This window comes from Nyctereutes procyonoides, unplaced genomic scaffold, assembly GCF_905146905.1.
Source record: "Nyctereutes procyonoides isolate TBG_1078 unplaced genomic scaffold, NYPRO_anot_genome, whole genome shotgun sequence".
In the NCBI taxonomy this organism is placed as follows: Eukaryota; Metazoa; Chordata; class Mammalia; order Carnivora; family Canidae; genus Nyctereutes; species Nyctereutes procyonoides.
Window position 1 is genome coordinate 18,350,115 of NW_026575136.1, and position 13,619 is coordinate 18,363,733.

Here is a 13,619-nt window from a genome sequence, read left to right on the forward strand (position 1 = left end):
TCTGGCCAGGAAGACTGTAGGCATTGAATCAATGTTGCATGGATGACTTCCAAATTCAGTGTAGTTACAATGCTGAGGAGTGTTTAGTTTGGAGATAGTAGTTAGAAGAGAAATTCTAGAAATTCCTGGCTGTGATTGATACTCAGAAATTAAACTTTCTGAGGGGTTTAAAAATGTTTTAATATTATGCAGTTCTAGGTTATAGCACATGTATTGTCCTGATACATCAAAGTTTAGAATGGGAAGATGGTTTTAATTCAACTTATCCCCTTCCAACAACATCCATAACCAGCATATTAACCTTGTGTCAATCGGCTGTGGGAATCAGCAATAATCTCCTGGTTTTTCTCTGCCTCTCTAGCACTTTTCAAATCTTGCCTGATATGTCCCTTTCAGCTGTACTTTCTCACTGAATTGGCTATAATAAGCTCTTCCCTTGATTCATTTTTTTCCCTTTGGCCTCAGGCATGGCGCCAGCTCTGAAAGCCTGAGGCATGGGCCTATAGATGGTTGGTTTGACAACTATATGCTACACATCGTGTCAGAGGAAGATTCTCTAACAAATAATTGTTCCTCTTTCCTTGCTAATATCTTAGTTTCTCTCTCCTTAAAAACCCTATGACCCGTTTGTTGATCTGTATGGGATCTTCCAACCTTCTGAAGTGTTTAGAAATAGGATACAGAAAGATATACAAACTGAAGAAAGTGGCATAGGAGTGTAGATGCAGTCTTTGCATTTAATTTATTTATATGGCAGGGCAAATTTTATATCTGGCTGCATTGATGAGACTGGCCTGTCTTCAAGCTGATGCCAGCTGGTGGGCTGATCCATTGTGCTTAACAAGAACCCAGGCCGACTGAGCTTAGCTGACTCTCATTCTGGGAAGTCATAATTACCCACAGAACTTAAACACTTCCTCCTACTTAGTGAGACTCTGGAGGGAGAGGAACTGTAACTGAGTAAGGCATCGAACAGCCTCTCGGTCGGGCCATCCCAGGAAAGGGGCTGTGCAAACACAGAATGATAGAATGCCGGTGAGCCAGGGCTCTGAAGCAGAGTCACGAAGATTCGCATAAATGGAAGTAGGGAAGGCATCAAAACCAAAGTTGGCCTATTTCATCGAAGGCTTTAAAGACACGGATGCATTCACTAAACTAAGTTTAATTAACTAAACCATCTGTGTGTAGCAGGGTGTTTTGTTTGTTCCATTTTCATCCTTTTGAGATAATGTTGGAGGGTATTTAGTGACCTGACGAACTGGATTCCTGGGCATGTTGTGTCCTCATAGAGAAAATGCCAGTCTTCTCAAAATGCAAAAGTGGGATTTGATGCTATCTTGAGAAACTCCTAAATTGTCTTAAATCCCACGCTAAGCAATTTGTGAAGAGCTTGACGTTTTTATTTAAAAAGAGTAGAGGCTGAGACCTGTGTCTGACTCGTTTTTAAAATCAGGAAATGAATGAAAGAATAAATCACTCCATGAATGATTGGAAACCAAAGACAGTAAATTTATACCTTCATAGTGGTGCTGCCACTTTGATTTTTCCTCAGCCTTCACCCAAAGTCCCTTCATATTTACTTGGCATATTCTCACAATTTTGTTTCATATATCTTTCTCCTACAACAGACCCATGGGCGTTCATCTTGGTCTCTTTGTTTGTATATGTTAACAGAAGAAAAAAAGAAAAAATTTTCTCCTTCAAGATATTCCTGAGTTTTAATTTAACTTTTCCTGATTTCACTGAGGATCCTTCCTCCTGATACCACTACCGCTGAGTCTTTTTGAATGAATTAAGTGATGCAGATGAAAGCAAAATCAATTCCAATGGAACTCTCAGAAAAATGAGAGTTTAATGTAATTAATGAAGTGAAATAGGAAACACATTCATGGGCTTTCTTCAATATCTCTTTATCTGTTGGTGCTATAGAATGTAAATTGTCTTTGTGTTTCAGTGGGGCTCTTGAATTACATCCAGTGGATTTGAAACATATTTTTGTGTACTGTTGGTAACACTTTATTCAAGTTAGTACCCACACATTTTATTCTATGGTTTATCATATTTATATTTATTTAATAAGGATGTGGTTATCTAAAAAAAAAAAAAAAAGAATGTGGTCATCTGATTGATTAACACCCCACTTGGTAAGATTTTATTTTTACAATGTAAAATCACTAACAAGTTAGAACCCAAGTTCTAGTTCTGATTCTCCACTTCTAGAATTAAATTAGTGGTGTTTAATTAAGCCTAAAGGAAGGCCTAATCCCTGAATGTCAGTTTCCTCAGTGAGAAATAGGGCTAAATACTTTCTATCATCTTTCTATCTTAAAACACTGAAATTCCCCATGGAGCACTATCAAATTATAAACTCATGTGGTAGCACTTAGCTTCAAATTAATATGAAATAAAAATAATTTTGCCTTTCTTTTAGTTATTAATTTACATTTTTAGTACTTTGAAGAGAATCCCCTTACATATTTTGAATTAGTGAAATTATAGTAGAATATCATAATATAGGAAAAATATGCTGATGAAGTCTTAAATTATAGGGGTTCTGTACCTTTTAGGAAAGTAATAACATTTTCCTAGCCCAAATATAGAACATGTATCATGATAAGTTAGAATGTATCTGTAGATACTAACGACAAACTATTTAACATTGAAAATATCCTGGAAATCTAGAACACATGGTTATCACATTTCTAAGGCAGTTACCTGGGTAGATAATCAACATGTCTGAATACATTATATTTAAATATGTGAATAAAACTCAAAGTTCACATGATAGAGTCACCAGTTGACTAAGCCTCTTATTTGATTTTAAAAGTATATGACAAAATAATAATAAATAAATAAATAAATAAATAATAAATAAATAAGGCAAGTTTTAAATATTAGTCCATATTCAGATTTTGACAAAAAATAATTATCTTCAGTCCTGACAATCAAATGTTTAAACTCTTAAATCTATTGTAGTTTAGGTTACTTTCACTCATTTTCAGATTTTTAACATTTTTTAAACATTTTTATTGTTTTTCAGTATTCCACAGAGGCAACCCCTTAGATCTTCAATATACCTTAATTCCACCAGAGAAAATGCAGGTTTATTTGAATTTCTAGGACACATGTTCCCTGGGATTCCAATACAAGCTTTTTGTTTTTGTGGTTGTTGTTGTTATTGTTCTTTTGTTTATTTTTGCTTTTAATAGCAGTTTGGAGAATAAAAATAATCAATATAGAGAATTAGGAAACTGGAAACCTTTGGGAAAGATTTGCAAGGAAGAAGTAGGGCAGGTACTTATTATACATCCCAATAGATTTTTTCCTGGTTACCTTGAATCATTCTTCACACTCCGTTCAGGGCTTCTTCCTTTCTGAAGACTTCTGTAAATTCTCAGTGAAGCAAACTGCCCTTGCTTCAACCTCCTGTCAGATCTTGGGTGCTTTCTATCTGATCAGGAAAATTAGTACAGAGCTATTTGCCTGCTTCCTATGAACAACTTGAGCAGAGGATGCCTTGAGCAGAAAGGGATTTAATAATTTATTACAATGTGGCAAAATAATCTATGAGATGAGAGTAGTATTTTAGAACTTCAAAGGGCAGGGTCTTGAATAAAATGGTTACTAACCCAATGTTGGTGTTTATACCTTCACATCCCAAGCATATTAATTAAAAATGAAAAGGAAGCAAACTTCTCTTATAGAAATAGGTTAGGTGCAAAGTAAGAAACAGAGAGGCCAATAAGGAATCAGAGAATCTTGCAAAAAATCCTTCCAAGGTGATAATGAAAAATTCTTATTATTTAATTCAGGTAATTAATATGTGCTTAGAATGGGATCTGCATGATACAAAGTAACAAATCTGATTAATGTTAACTCAGGAGCTAAAGATTTTTCTACAATTTCTCACAACTTCTAGATAGTATTAAAAATGTTTCTGTTGGAGCTAAGGCCTCCTATGATTTGGTCCCTTTACTTTTTCAGCTTTTACCAACTGCCAGTCCCAGGGCCTGCTCCTTACTCCAACAATGCAGAAATTCACAGTAGCCATGCCATTTTTCACTCATTTATCAAGCTCCCATTGTCTCACTAGTATTTGCATTTCTAGTGCTTAGCAAATTTCTTGACACACACTCAGTATTCAGTAAATGTTCAATGAATAAGTGTTCTAAGACAATGGGTGATGTTGGACGAGTGAAAGAGACAGAATTTGCTCCAGTATCACTGGAGGAAACCAATTCCCATGCTGGGAGCCTCTGGCCAGTTCAGGAAGACAGGCAGTAATCAATGCAAGGTGAATGGAAAAGAAAGAGATGAGGAAAGGGACTTCGATATGCTCAGATTACACTGACCTAACATGGTCAGGAAGGCTTCCTGAAGAACAGAGGCTTGAAGAAAATCCTTAAGAGTAAGTGGTTTGTAAGTAAACTGGATTGTGAAGGCGTCTGGGCAAAGTACGATGAGATAGATGGGAGGTGGGGTGGGGAATAGAGAAACAGAGAAAGAGAATAACAAAAGAGAGAGAAAGAGAGAGATAGAACAAAAATCACCAGCACTTGATTATGGTGTGAGAGTCTTTATGAAAAAATTCACAGCGTAGGAAGAGACCTTCCATCCCACAGCTGGTTTTGGAAGCTGAAGGATTACTGATACCTGTGAGAAAAGATGCATGTAGGAAGGGATAAACATGTGACACATTCCCAATCTAATACAAAAGCTAAGTTTAACATAAAAACAAACAAAACCAAATTCACTATGACAGTGTTTCTCAAACTTAAGAATCCTATCCTATTTCCCTTGAGGGCTGTTAAAACACAGACTATTGGGCCTGTCCCTCTCACAACGCCCCCCCACACACACACACACATACACGTGTGCAAGTTTCTGATCTGGGGTGGAGACTGAGAACATGCATTTCTAACAGATTCTCAGGAGATGCTGATGCTGGGAACGTATTTCAGGATCCATTGCATTGGATTCATCTGCACACAGATTTTAAAGATTCCATTGGTGAGACAGAGGAACTAGGGAACCACAGTGGGCAACAGTCACTATGTCAGAGAACCAGCAGATGGACAGAAGGCTGAGATGACAATGTTCCTGCAGGTTTTAAGACAAATTTCAGGCAATTTAGTTATGAGCAGATGTCAGTTTTATTACAAACCTGCTACATGGGCGGCTGTTCTACCACCAGTAGGGAAGGGAGGCCTCTCCAAGGTCAAAGATGTATCTCTTGATAAGAGACATTATAGAAAACAAAAGCAGTTAGTAGACAGTTTTTTTTGTAGAATATATACAAAAAGAAAATAAAGTTTGTTTAGAATCTTTAGATTCTTGACTGACCATGAGTGGATGAGTAGCTTCTCAGAAAAAGTCTTGATCTGATTAAAATCCATCATAAAAATGTAGATGCTTTTTATCAGAAATGATATTTTTTTCCCGTATGGAGGTTATAAGTCACAACATACAAAAATTCTCTACCTCAGTCAGATGGAATTTTTTTTAATAAGACACATCTGGCACTGAGGTTATGGGGGCTGATGAATGAATGAATGAGTTATGTGTGTAAACAAGAGGAAACCAGAATTCATAATTTATTTTTTAGTTTCAGAAATTATTTGACATATTTTCCCCCAAAGGCTATTTAAATGTTGAGTTATTATGAAAAGGTTGACTTTCTTATCCTGGATTTGGGAACTGGAACGTCTCTCTAGGCAGTCTTGTAGGCACTGGGATTAAAAAGTTATTTAGCATTTTGATTTGTTAGAAAGATAACAGGGTGAAATTTCCAAGTGCAAAAATGACATTAAATTGTTCTATGAAGTTACCAGGGGTAGCTTACCTAGAGAGCTGCGCGTGACTTGTAGATTGCTTCCTGTGCGCAGGTGAAGTGTAAGGAAATGAATTCAGGGAACGGATGGTTGGCACACAGTTATTATTTTAGACACAGGAAGATGGTCTAAGGGTTTTTACAGACCATTGTCCAGAGGCAGTGTGAGACCCCTGCTGGAAAGTCAGCAAAATGTAGGTAGTTATAGGGAAAACATTAGAACAGAAAATATTTCTCTACTAAGCTACTCAACAAATATCAAGTCTGGCATTCCTTGTCTCCAATCCTTATATCAGCATGCTTCAAAAAATACCAAAAAATGTATAAAACAGTCAAAACAAAGCAAGTCACACCACTAAACATTTATTAATTGCCCAATATGAGTAAAGGTCTTTCAGCATTGGAAGATAAAGCCACTCTCCATGGCTTTGTACGAGTCACAAAGAGGGTTCACTGAAGTGGCTTGTTTGAACCATTTAGCCCCCGTGAATACAGTTATCCTCATAAACCATAAGTTTCAAGTGAAGAAGTAAAAGGGAGTTACTTCTCTGGGGTTCTATCAGAGGTTATATTTTAACTATCTGAATTCTGTCTTAGAAGAGACATTATTACTCTAAACAAATAGAAGCTACAAGTGGAGATTTTTTAAGAGGTAGAACCGTAAAGCAGAGGCTGAAAACTTTCTAAAAAGGGGCAAATAGTAAATATTTGAGGCTTCGTGAGACATGTGGGACATACAGTCTCTGTTACAACTACTCAACACTCTGCACTGTGAAAACAAATGAGCTCAGTAGGATTCCAATAAGATTTTATTTACAAAATCAGGCTGTGGGCGGATCTGGTCTACAGGCCATAGTTTACTGACCCTTACTGCATGGCTGGCATTGAGTGCCATGCCTACTTTACTTAGCATGTAGGGAACATTTGTATCTCACTAGCCCCCAAAAGAGACTACCCCTGAAAAAATGAATTTATGATTGCAAAATTCTTATTGAGGGAAATAGGAGACATTTGAAGCACCCCTCTAAACTGTGTTCTTCTCTCTTCAAAAGATGATGGGTCTTAATTGTGTTTGCATCCAGATACTTAGTGACTCCAAGGCACAAGTGCTTTATTCTCCTTAGAATGTCCTCATGCTGCCTTTTGTCTCCAAATAGCACATTAAATTGTGCAGCTGAGCTATAGACTTTCTTCTAAACCCTAATCTTGGCTGGCACAAATTCTGGCCTTTTGTATTTCTATTTGCCCTTTCAGAGCAGCTCCTTCATTTATCTCCTAAGCAGATGTTGCCGTCAAGTACCTTATGACTAGCTCCGAAGATTGGCATATGGCTCCATCTAACCCACTGTCACCTTGTGTGAGAATTTGTAGCCGGTGAAGCTAGAGTCAGGCACTCTCTGGCAGGCAGCTAGGGCCTTGGGGATTCAGCACCACTGCTCCTATAATGTGGTGAAGCTCCGGGGGAGAGGACGAAAGACAGCCAAGACATGCCTGCCAATTCTTGGATTTCATGGGTTCCCCCCTGGGAGCACTCTTGTGTCCTTTCCTGCTTCTAACTTGAATTGACTGAGAAAAGAGAGGAAGGACCGTTGAACAGAGGCACTCACATTCACCTTCTAATTTTTGTTCCATAGGAAACGGGCCACTCACAGTGTTGGCAAGAGGAAGGGCAGCCAGAAGGACCTCAGGCCTCCTGATCTTTGGATACATCATGAAGAAATGGAGATGAAAAATATTGAGAAGCCATCGGGTACTGACCCTACAGGAAGGGACTCTCCCATCCAAAGTTGCCAAGACCTCACACCAGTCAGCCACAGCCAGTCAGAAACTCAATTGGGGAGCAAAAGCACCTCTCATTCAGGTAACTCTCTCCTCTTGGGCATCAGGGCAACCCCCCCGCCCCCAATTCTGAATTCCAAAAAAGATGTCCCCACTCCCTCTCTGATGGAGGCATCCTTCCTTTCAATCTGCCGGTCTCTTATCAGCAGTTAAAATAATCTGATGTAAATTTGGTTGAGTAACTAGTTTCTTTTCCATCATCCTATTACCTGCCTTTTATCATTGAAATGCTTTTTAAAACTTGTAGGAGGTAACAGGTGGTACGCTTGGGAAATACTGAAATGTAAAAGCCAAATTAATTTATTGCTTTTTGTTAAATCTTGAATGAAAGTTTTATCAAATGCTATTTGAAACTATTTGTACATTTTTTAATTCCTGTGTCTATGGATAATTGTAAGTTGATTTTTAAATTCACTCTGTTTCTTGCGTTAAACAAAATCACATTAGGGACACGTGACTTATGAAAATATTGACTCTTCTGTTACTTTGGCCTTGATTGCTGTGAACATCAACTTTTATCCCCATGCAATCACATTATATGATCACTAGCCTAGTTTGGTGGAGTCTATGTGCAGGCTCTGTTGATACGCAAAGTGATCAGAAGCAGAAAGCCTACCATTTGATGAATAGTTGCAGAACAAGCCATGTCCAGGAATAACTAAGAAATCTAGAAAGTGCCTGTAAGATATTCCACTTTCTGTTGGTCCTCGAATTTTAAAAATGCTTATGGGAAGCCAAACAATGAACCAAGTATTCTCATCAACACACACACATACCCCTCTTGGTCTACTCATAATGTGTTTGCAGGATGAGTAGCTGTTGTTTTTAAACCGAATTAAAATATTTTAGTTATTTGAATGTGTAACTGGTTTACTAGACTTTCTCAGCTTCCAGTTGTTTAAATAAGGAGCTCACTTTTTAATCGCGAGTTGAGTATTTTTTTCCAGCTCTTAAATAATATCTCAAACAGATTCCCTAACCTTTCCATCATTTTCAGTAGTTAAACTACATTCTAGTCCTATTAAGAACTGCACTCTGAAGCTAAAGTTTCTCCTTCCCTTACAGCCAGCTGGACTTTGGGCTCTGAGGACTGGGATCTTAATCTGTTGTTTAAGGCCTCCAGGACCCTGGAAGGAAATGGAGCGGTGGGTGTGGGGCAGAAGGAGGGAGCACAGTCTGTTTCAGAAACTCCTTTACTTATTCTTCCTACCCACCTGTTCTTCCTGTCTGTGTAGGAGGACAGGGAGGGGGGATGAAGAGGTGAGAGGCAGGGAGGGAGGAGAGAAAGGAGAGTTGGAAGTTTGACGCTGGTTTTTGGGCAGATGGGCTGTCCTCCTGTGACATCCAAATTCTGGGTCCCTTGTGAAGCACAAGTATGAGTTCTTTTTGAGACCCTGTGGGATTTTCTTCCACTGGCCCATAACGTGAGGTAAGGTATCAAGTCTGGGTTTACCCCCCTCCTACCAGGCACAGCTCTGCCAACCTCACTCTCCTCGGACGGGCCAGCTACAGTTGAGTGAATTCCAGGGAAAGGACTCAAGCTTGAGCGACTTTCCCAGGGACCTCTTGACCCCAGACCGAATGATGAGAGAGATTGTACTCCAGTCCTGGGCCCTCTTTCAATTTTGCTCTTCTTAAATAACCTCTTCCTCTGTTTAAATAGACACAGAGTAGACCAGCAAGCCTGCTGCCTGAGCGAACTAATACCTAGAGAATGAATGGAAGGCAGATCTTTTTTGCAGGAGCCTCCACACTCTACAGATGTTTATTCTGACAGTTTGGATTCCTAGGGGGCATCAAGAGGACAGCACACCTCCGCCTCCCACTGCAGAGGATAGAATTACCTCTCAGCCCTTAAAGATTTTACCAATTATTTCTAGGATTTCTCGTTCCTTACATTTCCCTTTATCTTTTACACACTGAAATGACATTTGGGGGCAGCCAGAGTACTTGAGATCATTTAATAAGTCCTGGGAGAAGCTTAACTCCAAACAATGGCTGTTTTCCTTAGAATAAGAGGATACTTGTGCTTATTTGTTTTTAATTTAAAGACCTACTTGTCAACTCTATAGTAGAAGAAAAGTAGTACTCAAAATCCTGCTAGTTATATTTTACATTATATCTAGTGTTCTCTGCAGTCTCCTGGCAGGTAAAAGAACAAAACTTCATGTCAATGAATAGTATACTCTTAAATGTTCTGGTCTACTAGGAACCTTTTAAAATATTTTTACATTTGAGGTAGACTTTCTCCTTTTGTGGATTATTTTAGGTCAATCCTAGGAGGCTTATTCCCCTCCTCTCTTTTGTAAAGTCTTCTTAAATATTCAACTTCCCACAAAGACTTTGTGGCAGCAACTGGAGTCATAGCTTTCTGGAAAATACTATTTATTTTTATACTTAGAGGAGATTCAAAGTTTTTTGTGCCATAGTGGTATAATTTGCACAGTTTTATTGTCCTACATGGTTCTGTGTAGTTTTTTGGAGGATGTGTGAACAGTTTCAGATGTAGACAGCTCTCATCGTCTTAGCAACATAGAACTTTCCCCCAGCATTATTTTTTTTAATTTTGAATTCTATTACCTACTATTTCAATTTTAAAAATACATGTGTGTAATCTTAAAAGACACAGAATAGTACAAAAAGTTGCGAAAATAACACCCAAAGGAATCAAAAGTATGTTTGCCTTTTCACCATCCCCAAATTCCATATCCCTTTCTTCAAAGGAAGGCAATGTTAAGAATTCTGTCTGTAACCTTTCTATACAGATATATATGCATGCACTTTTATGCAGATATATAAACACACATATACATATATAATATACAGATATATGACACATATATACAGATATATATATTTACATTTATATATTTATGTGCACACACAGAAATGTGCATATACACAATATGCTTTCATATGCATACTACACAAATGAGCACATAGGATGCTATTCAGAACTTAAGTTTGTTGTTCTCAACATATATTTTATTAACATTTAAATCTATACATATAATTCTTTCTTCTTATTATTATTTTTAAAGATTTTATTTATTTATCATGAGAGACACAGAGAGAAAGGCAGAGACACAGGCAGAGGGAGAGGCAGGCTCCATGCAGGGAGCCTGATGCAGGACTCGATCCCAGGACTTCAGGATCATGCCCTGGGCTAAAGGCAGCACTAAACCACTGAGCTGCCCAGGCTGCCCCCTTTCTTATTATTTTTAAAGATTCTGTAGTATGGTGTTTTATGGAATCATAATAAATGTATAATAAATATGCCTGGCCTTACTTTAGAAAAATATAGTTTATCCCTTGTGTTTTTATAATAAGATGCAATGCCCTTGGGCCTTAAGTACTAGTTGCATAAATTGTGGTAAATTCATACAATTGGATATTTATGGAACTGTTAAAAATGCTAAAAGTGAGGCACCCGGGTATCTCAGTTAGTAGAGCATGTGACTCTTGATCTCAGGGTCATGAGTTCAAGCCCCACATTCAGCATACAGTATACTTAAAAAAAATAAAATAAATAAAATAGAATAGGTGCTGCTTGTGAGTATAGAAGTATGACTGTTTTTAAATAAAGAAATGAAAATTATAAAACTGACTTGACAGAGAAATATGTTCATATTATTTGCCCAAGAAGGTAACAAAAGAGTATGTGTGGGAAAATGTCACTTTAGTACAAAATATGTATGTTAATATATACCTTCTCACTTTTACATATTACACATAGACAAACTTTGCCAAAGAACAAAATATAAATAATGGTTCTTTCTGAATAACCAGGTATGGTAAGTTTTATCATATTAGAGTTTTTGCAATGAGACTATATTGATTGGGTAATAAAAAATAGATATAATTATTTAAAATATCAATAAAGTGAAAGAGGCATCGGCATGCCTAGCTAGAAAGTATGTCAAGTATTGCATCAATGAAGACGTGTCTCTCAGGAGTATTGTTCTTCTCCTAGGTCAAGACACTGAAGAAGCAGGGAGTTCCATGTCCACTCTGGAAAGGTCACTGGCTGCACGTAGAGCCACTCGGGCCAAGCTTATGATTCCTATGGATGCCCAGTCCAACAATCCTGGTGGGTAAAGATTGGTACCACAGTGAAGACATGAAATGTTTTCTGTTTTCATCTTTTCTGTATCAAATTAGCAAAAATATTTAGAGTTTTCTCTGTACTTTCTGGGTAACTGAACAAAATGAAAAATCGCTAAAACTATATCATTTATAGTTGAAGTCAGATTTGTACTTATTGTATTTGTTGTATGCAGTCCAGTGGACTGTCTGTTGCAAGACAGATGGCTACATAGTTAAGGAATCATAAAAAATATGAATTGAAGAGCTGAAACTTCTGTCACTCTTATTGGTCTCAGTCTAATGATCACATCTTCATAGCTTTCTTATGTGTGCTTTTTTAATAGGTCCAATTTCCAGATTTAAATAATCTAGTACCCTTGAAGCAAGTGTTAACAGATATCCACTTACTACCCTCTTCTTGTCAAAGGTTGCTGTCATATTCCCACATTAACTGAAGATATTAGCACACCTGGGGTCACTTCCTTTCCAATTACCTCTATGATTAATCTTGGCAATTATAATATCCATGCAGGTAATTCATCCAGTGCCCTAGACTGTTTAGTTCCTTTATGGTACCTGCAATGATATTGGCTCCTTCCCACCTCAATTCATCAATTCACACTGTGTCACCCACTAAAGCAATCACTGTAACCCCTCAAACCTCAGTTTCTATTATCCCTTTTTCTATGACTTTGTTTCTTTCCTGCTCACCTATTTTATTGCCTTCTTGCTAACAATTCGTCAATCCCACCAAGACCTCCAATCCATTAACTCTGCTGCCTTCCCACTGTCCCTCATTTGCCTCGTGTCCTCCAAACTCAACTGAGAATTCAGAGTCATTTATCATCTCAGTCCCTTGCAAACACTCTCATCTCCCCTGGTCTTCCTTTCCCATTGTATGAAATAAGGAAGAAAGAAAGAAGAAAGGAAGGAAGGAAGGAAGGAAGGAAGGAAGGAAGGAAGGAAGGAAGGAAGAAAGAAAGAAGAAAGAAAGAAAGAAAGAAAGAAGAAAGAAAGAAAGAAAGAAAGAAAGAAAGAAAGAAAGAAAGAAAGAGAAAACCTCAACCCTGATTATATTAGCTCCACTACCAGTTCTTACCATGTACCCTAACAGCTGGTTTTATCTGGAAAAAAACACATGACTTGCTTGGTGAGCCTTAATGACCACAAATCCAAGGCAAACAAGCAGCCATGTTTCTGGAAATGCTACTCATTTCTCTAGTTATTCACTGTTTCAGTTTTTTAAATGAATGTCTTATATCTATTATATTACCAAGAAGAGAGAAACACTGAGAAACGGCATCCTTACACTTCCATCAAATCTATTTGATGTGTTTGTGCTTCTATCTGAAGCCAGCTCTTTCCTCTGTTGTCATCCTTTCTCATCCACTTGGGGACCCTCGTACTTATCCCTTCCCTGGCCTGCATCATCCATTTTCTCTCTTCATGGATACTCCAATGGGCATACAAGCATTCTATCACAACCCTTGTTTCCAAACACCCTCATTGGACCACTTTCCCCTCCAACTAAAGCTTATCCCTCTCCCTTCCTGAAAAGCTCTTTTAAAATGTGTTATACCCACTTTTTCCTTTTTGTAATCTTTGTAATCTTCCTTATTAGTTTGAATGATATTTCAGTTTCGCTCCACTGAAACCACAGTTGTAAGGTGATCGAAAATCTCCACATTGCCAAAATAAGTCATCAATTTTCAGATGCTTAGCAAAATTTGGCATAGCTTCTCACTTTTTTTTTTTTTTTTAAGTAAAACACTTTCTTCACTTGATTTACGGCAAACTGGATGTTCCTGGTTTTCATCCTATCCTACTGGCTGCTCTTTCTCAATACCTTTTACTTATTCCTCCT

The 13,619-nt window shown here is 37.8% G+C and overlaps 1 protein-coding gene across 1 annotated transcript in view; it reads left to right on the forward strand.

The window, feature by feature from the left end:
• LOC129495456 (netrin receptor DCC-like) overlaps positions 1-13,619 on the forward strand; it is a 735,527-nt gene that overhangs the window by 667,782 nt on the left and 54,126 nt on the right. The window contains exons 25-26 of the mRNA XM_055302992.1: positions 7,465-7,691; positions 11,643-11,759. Coding sequence (XP_055158967.1) covers positions 7,465-7,691; positions 11,643-11,759 — 344 coding nt within the window. The remainder of the gene's footprint in view (positions 1-7,464; positions 7,692-11,642; positions 11,760-13,619) is intronic.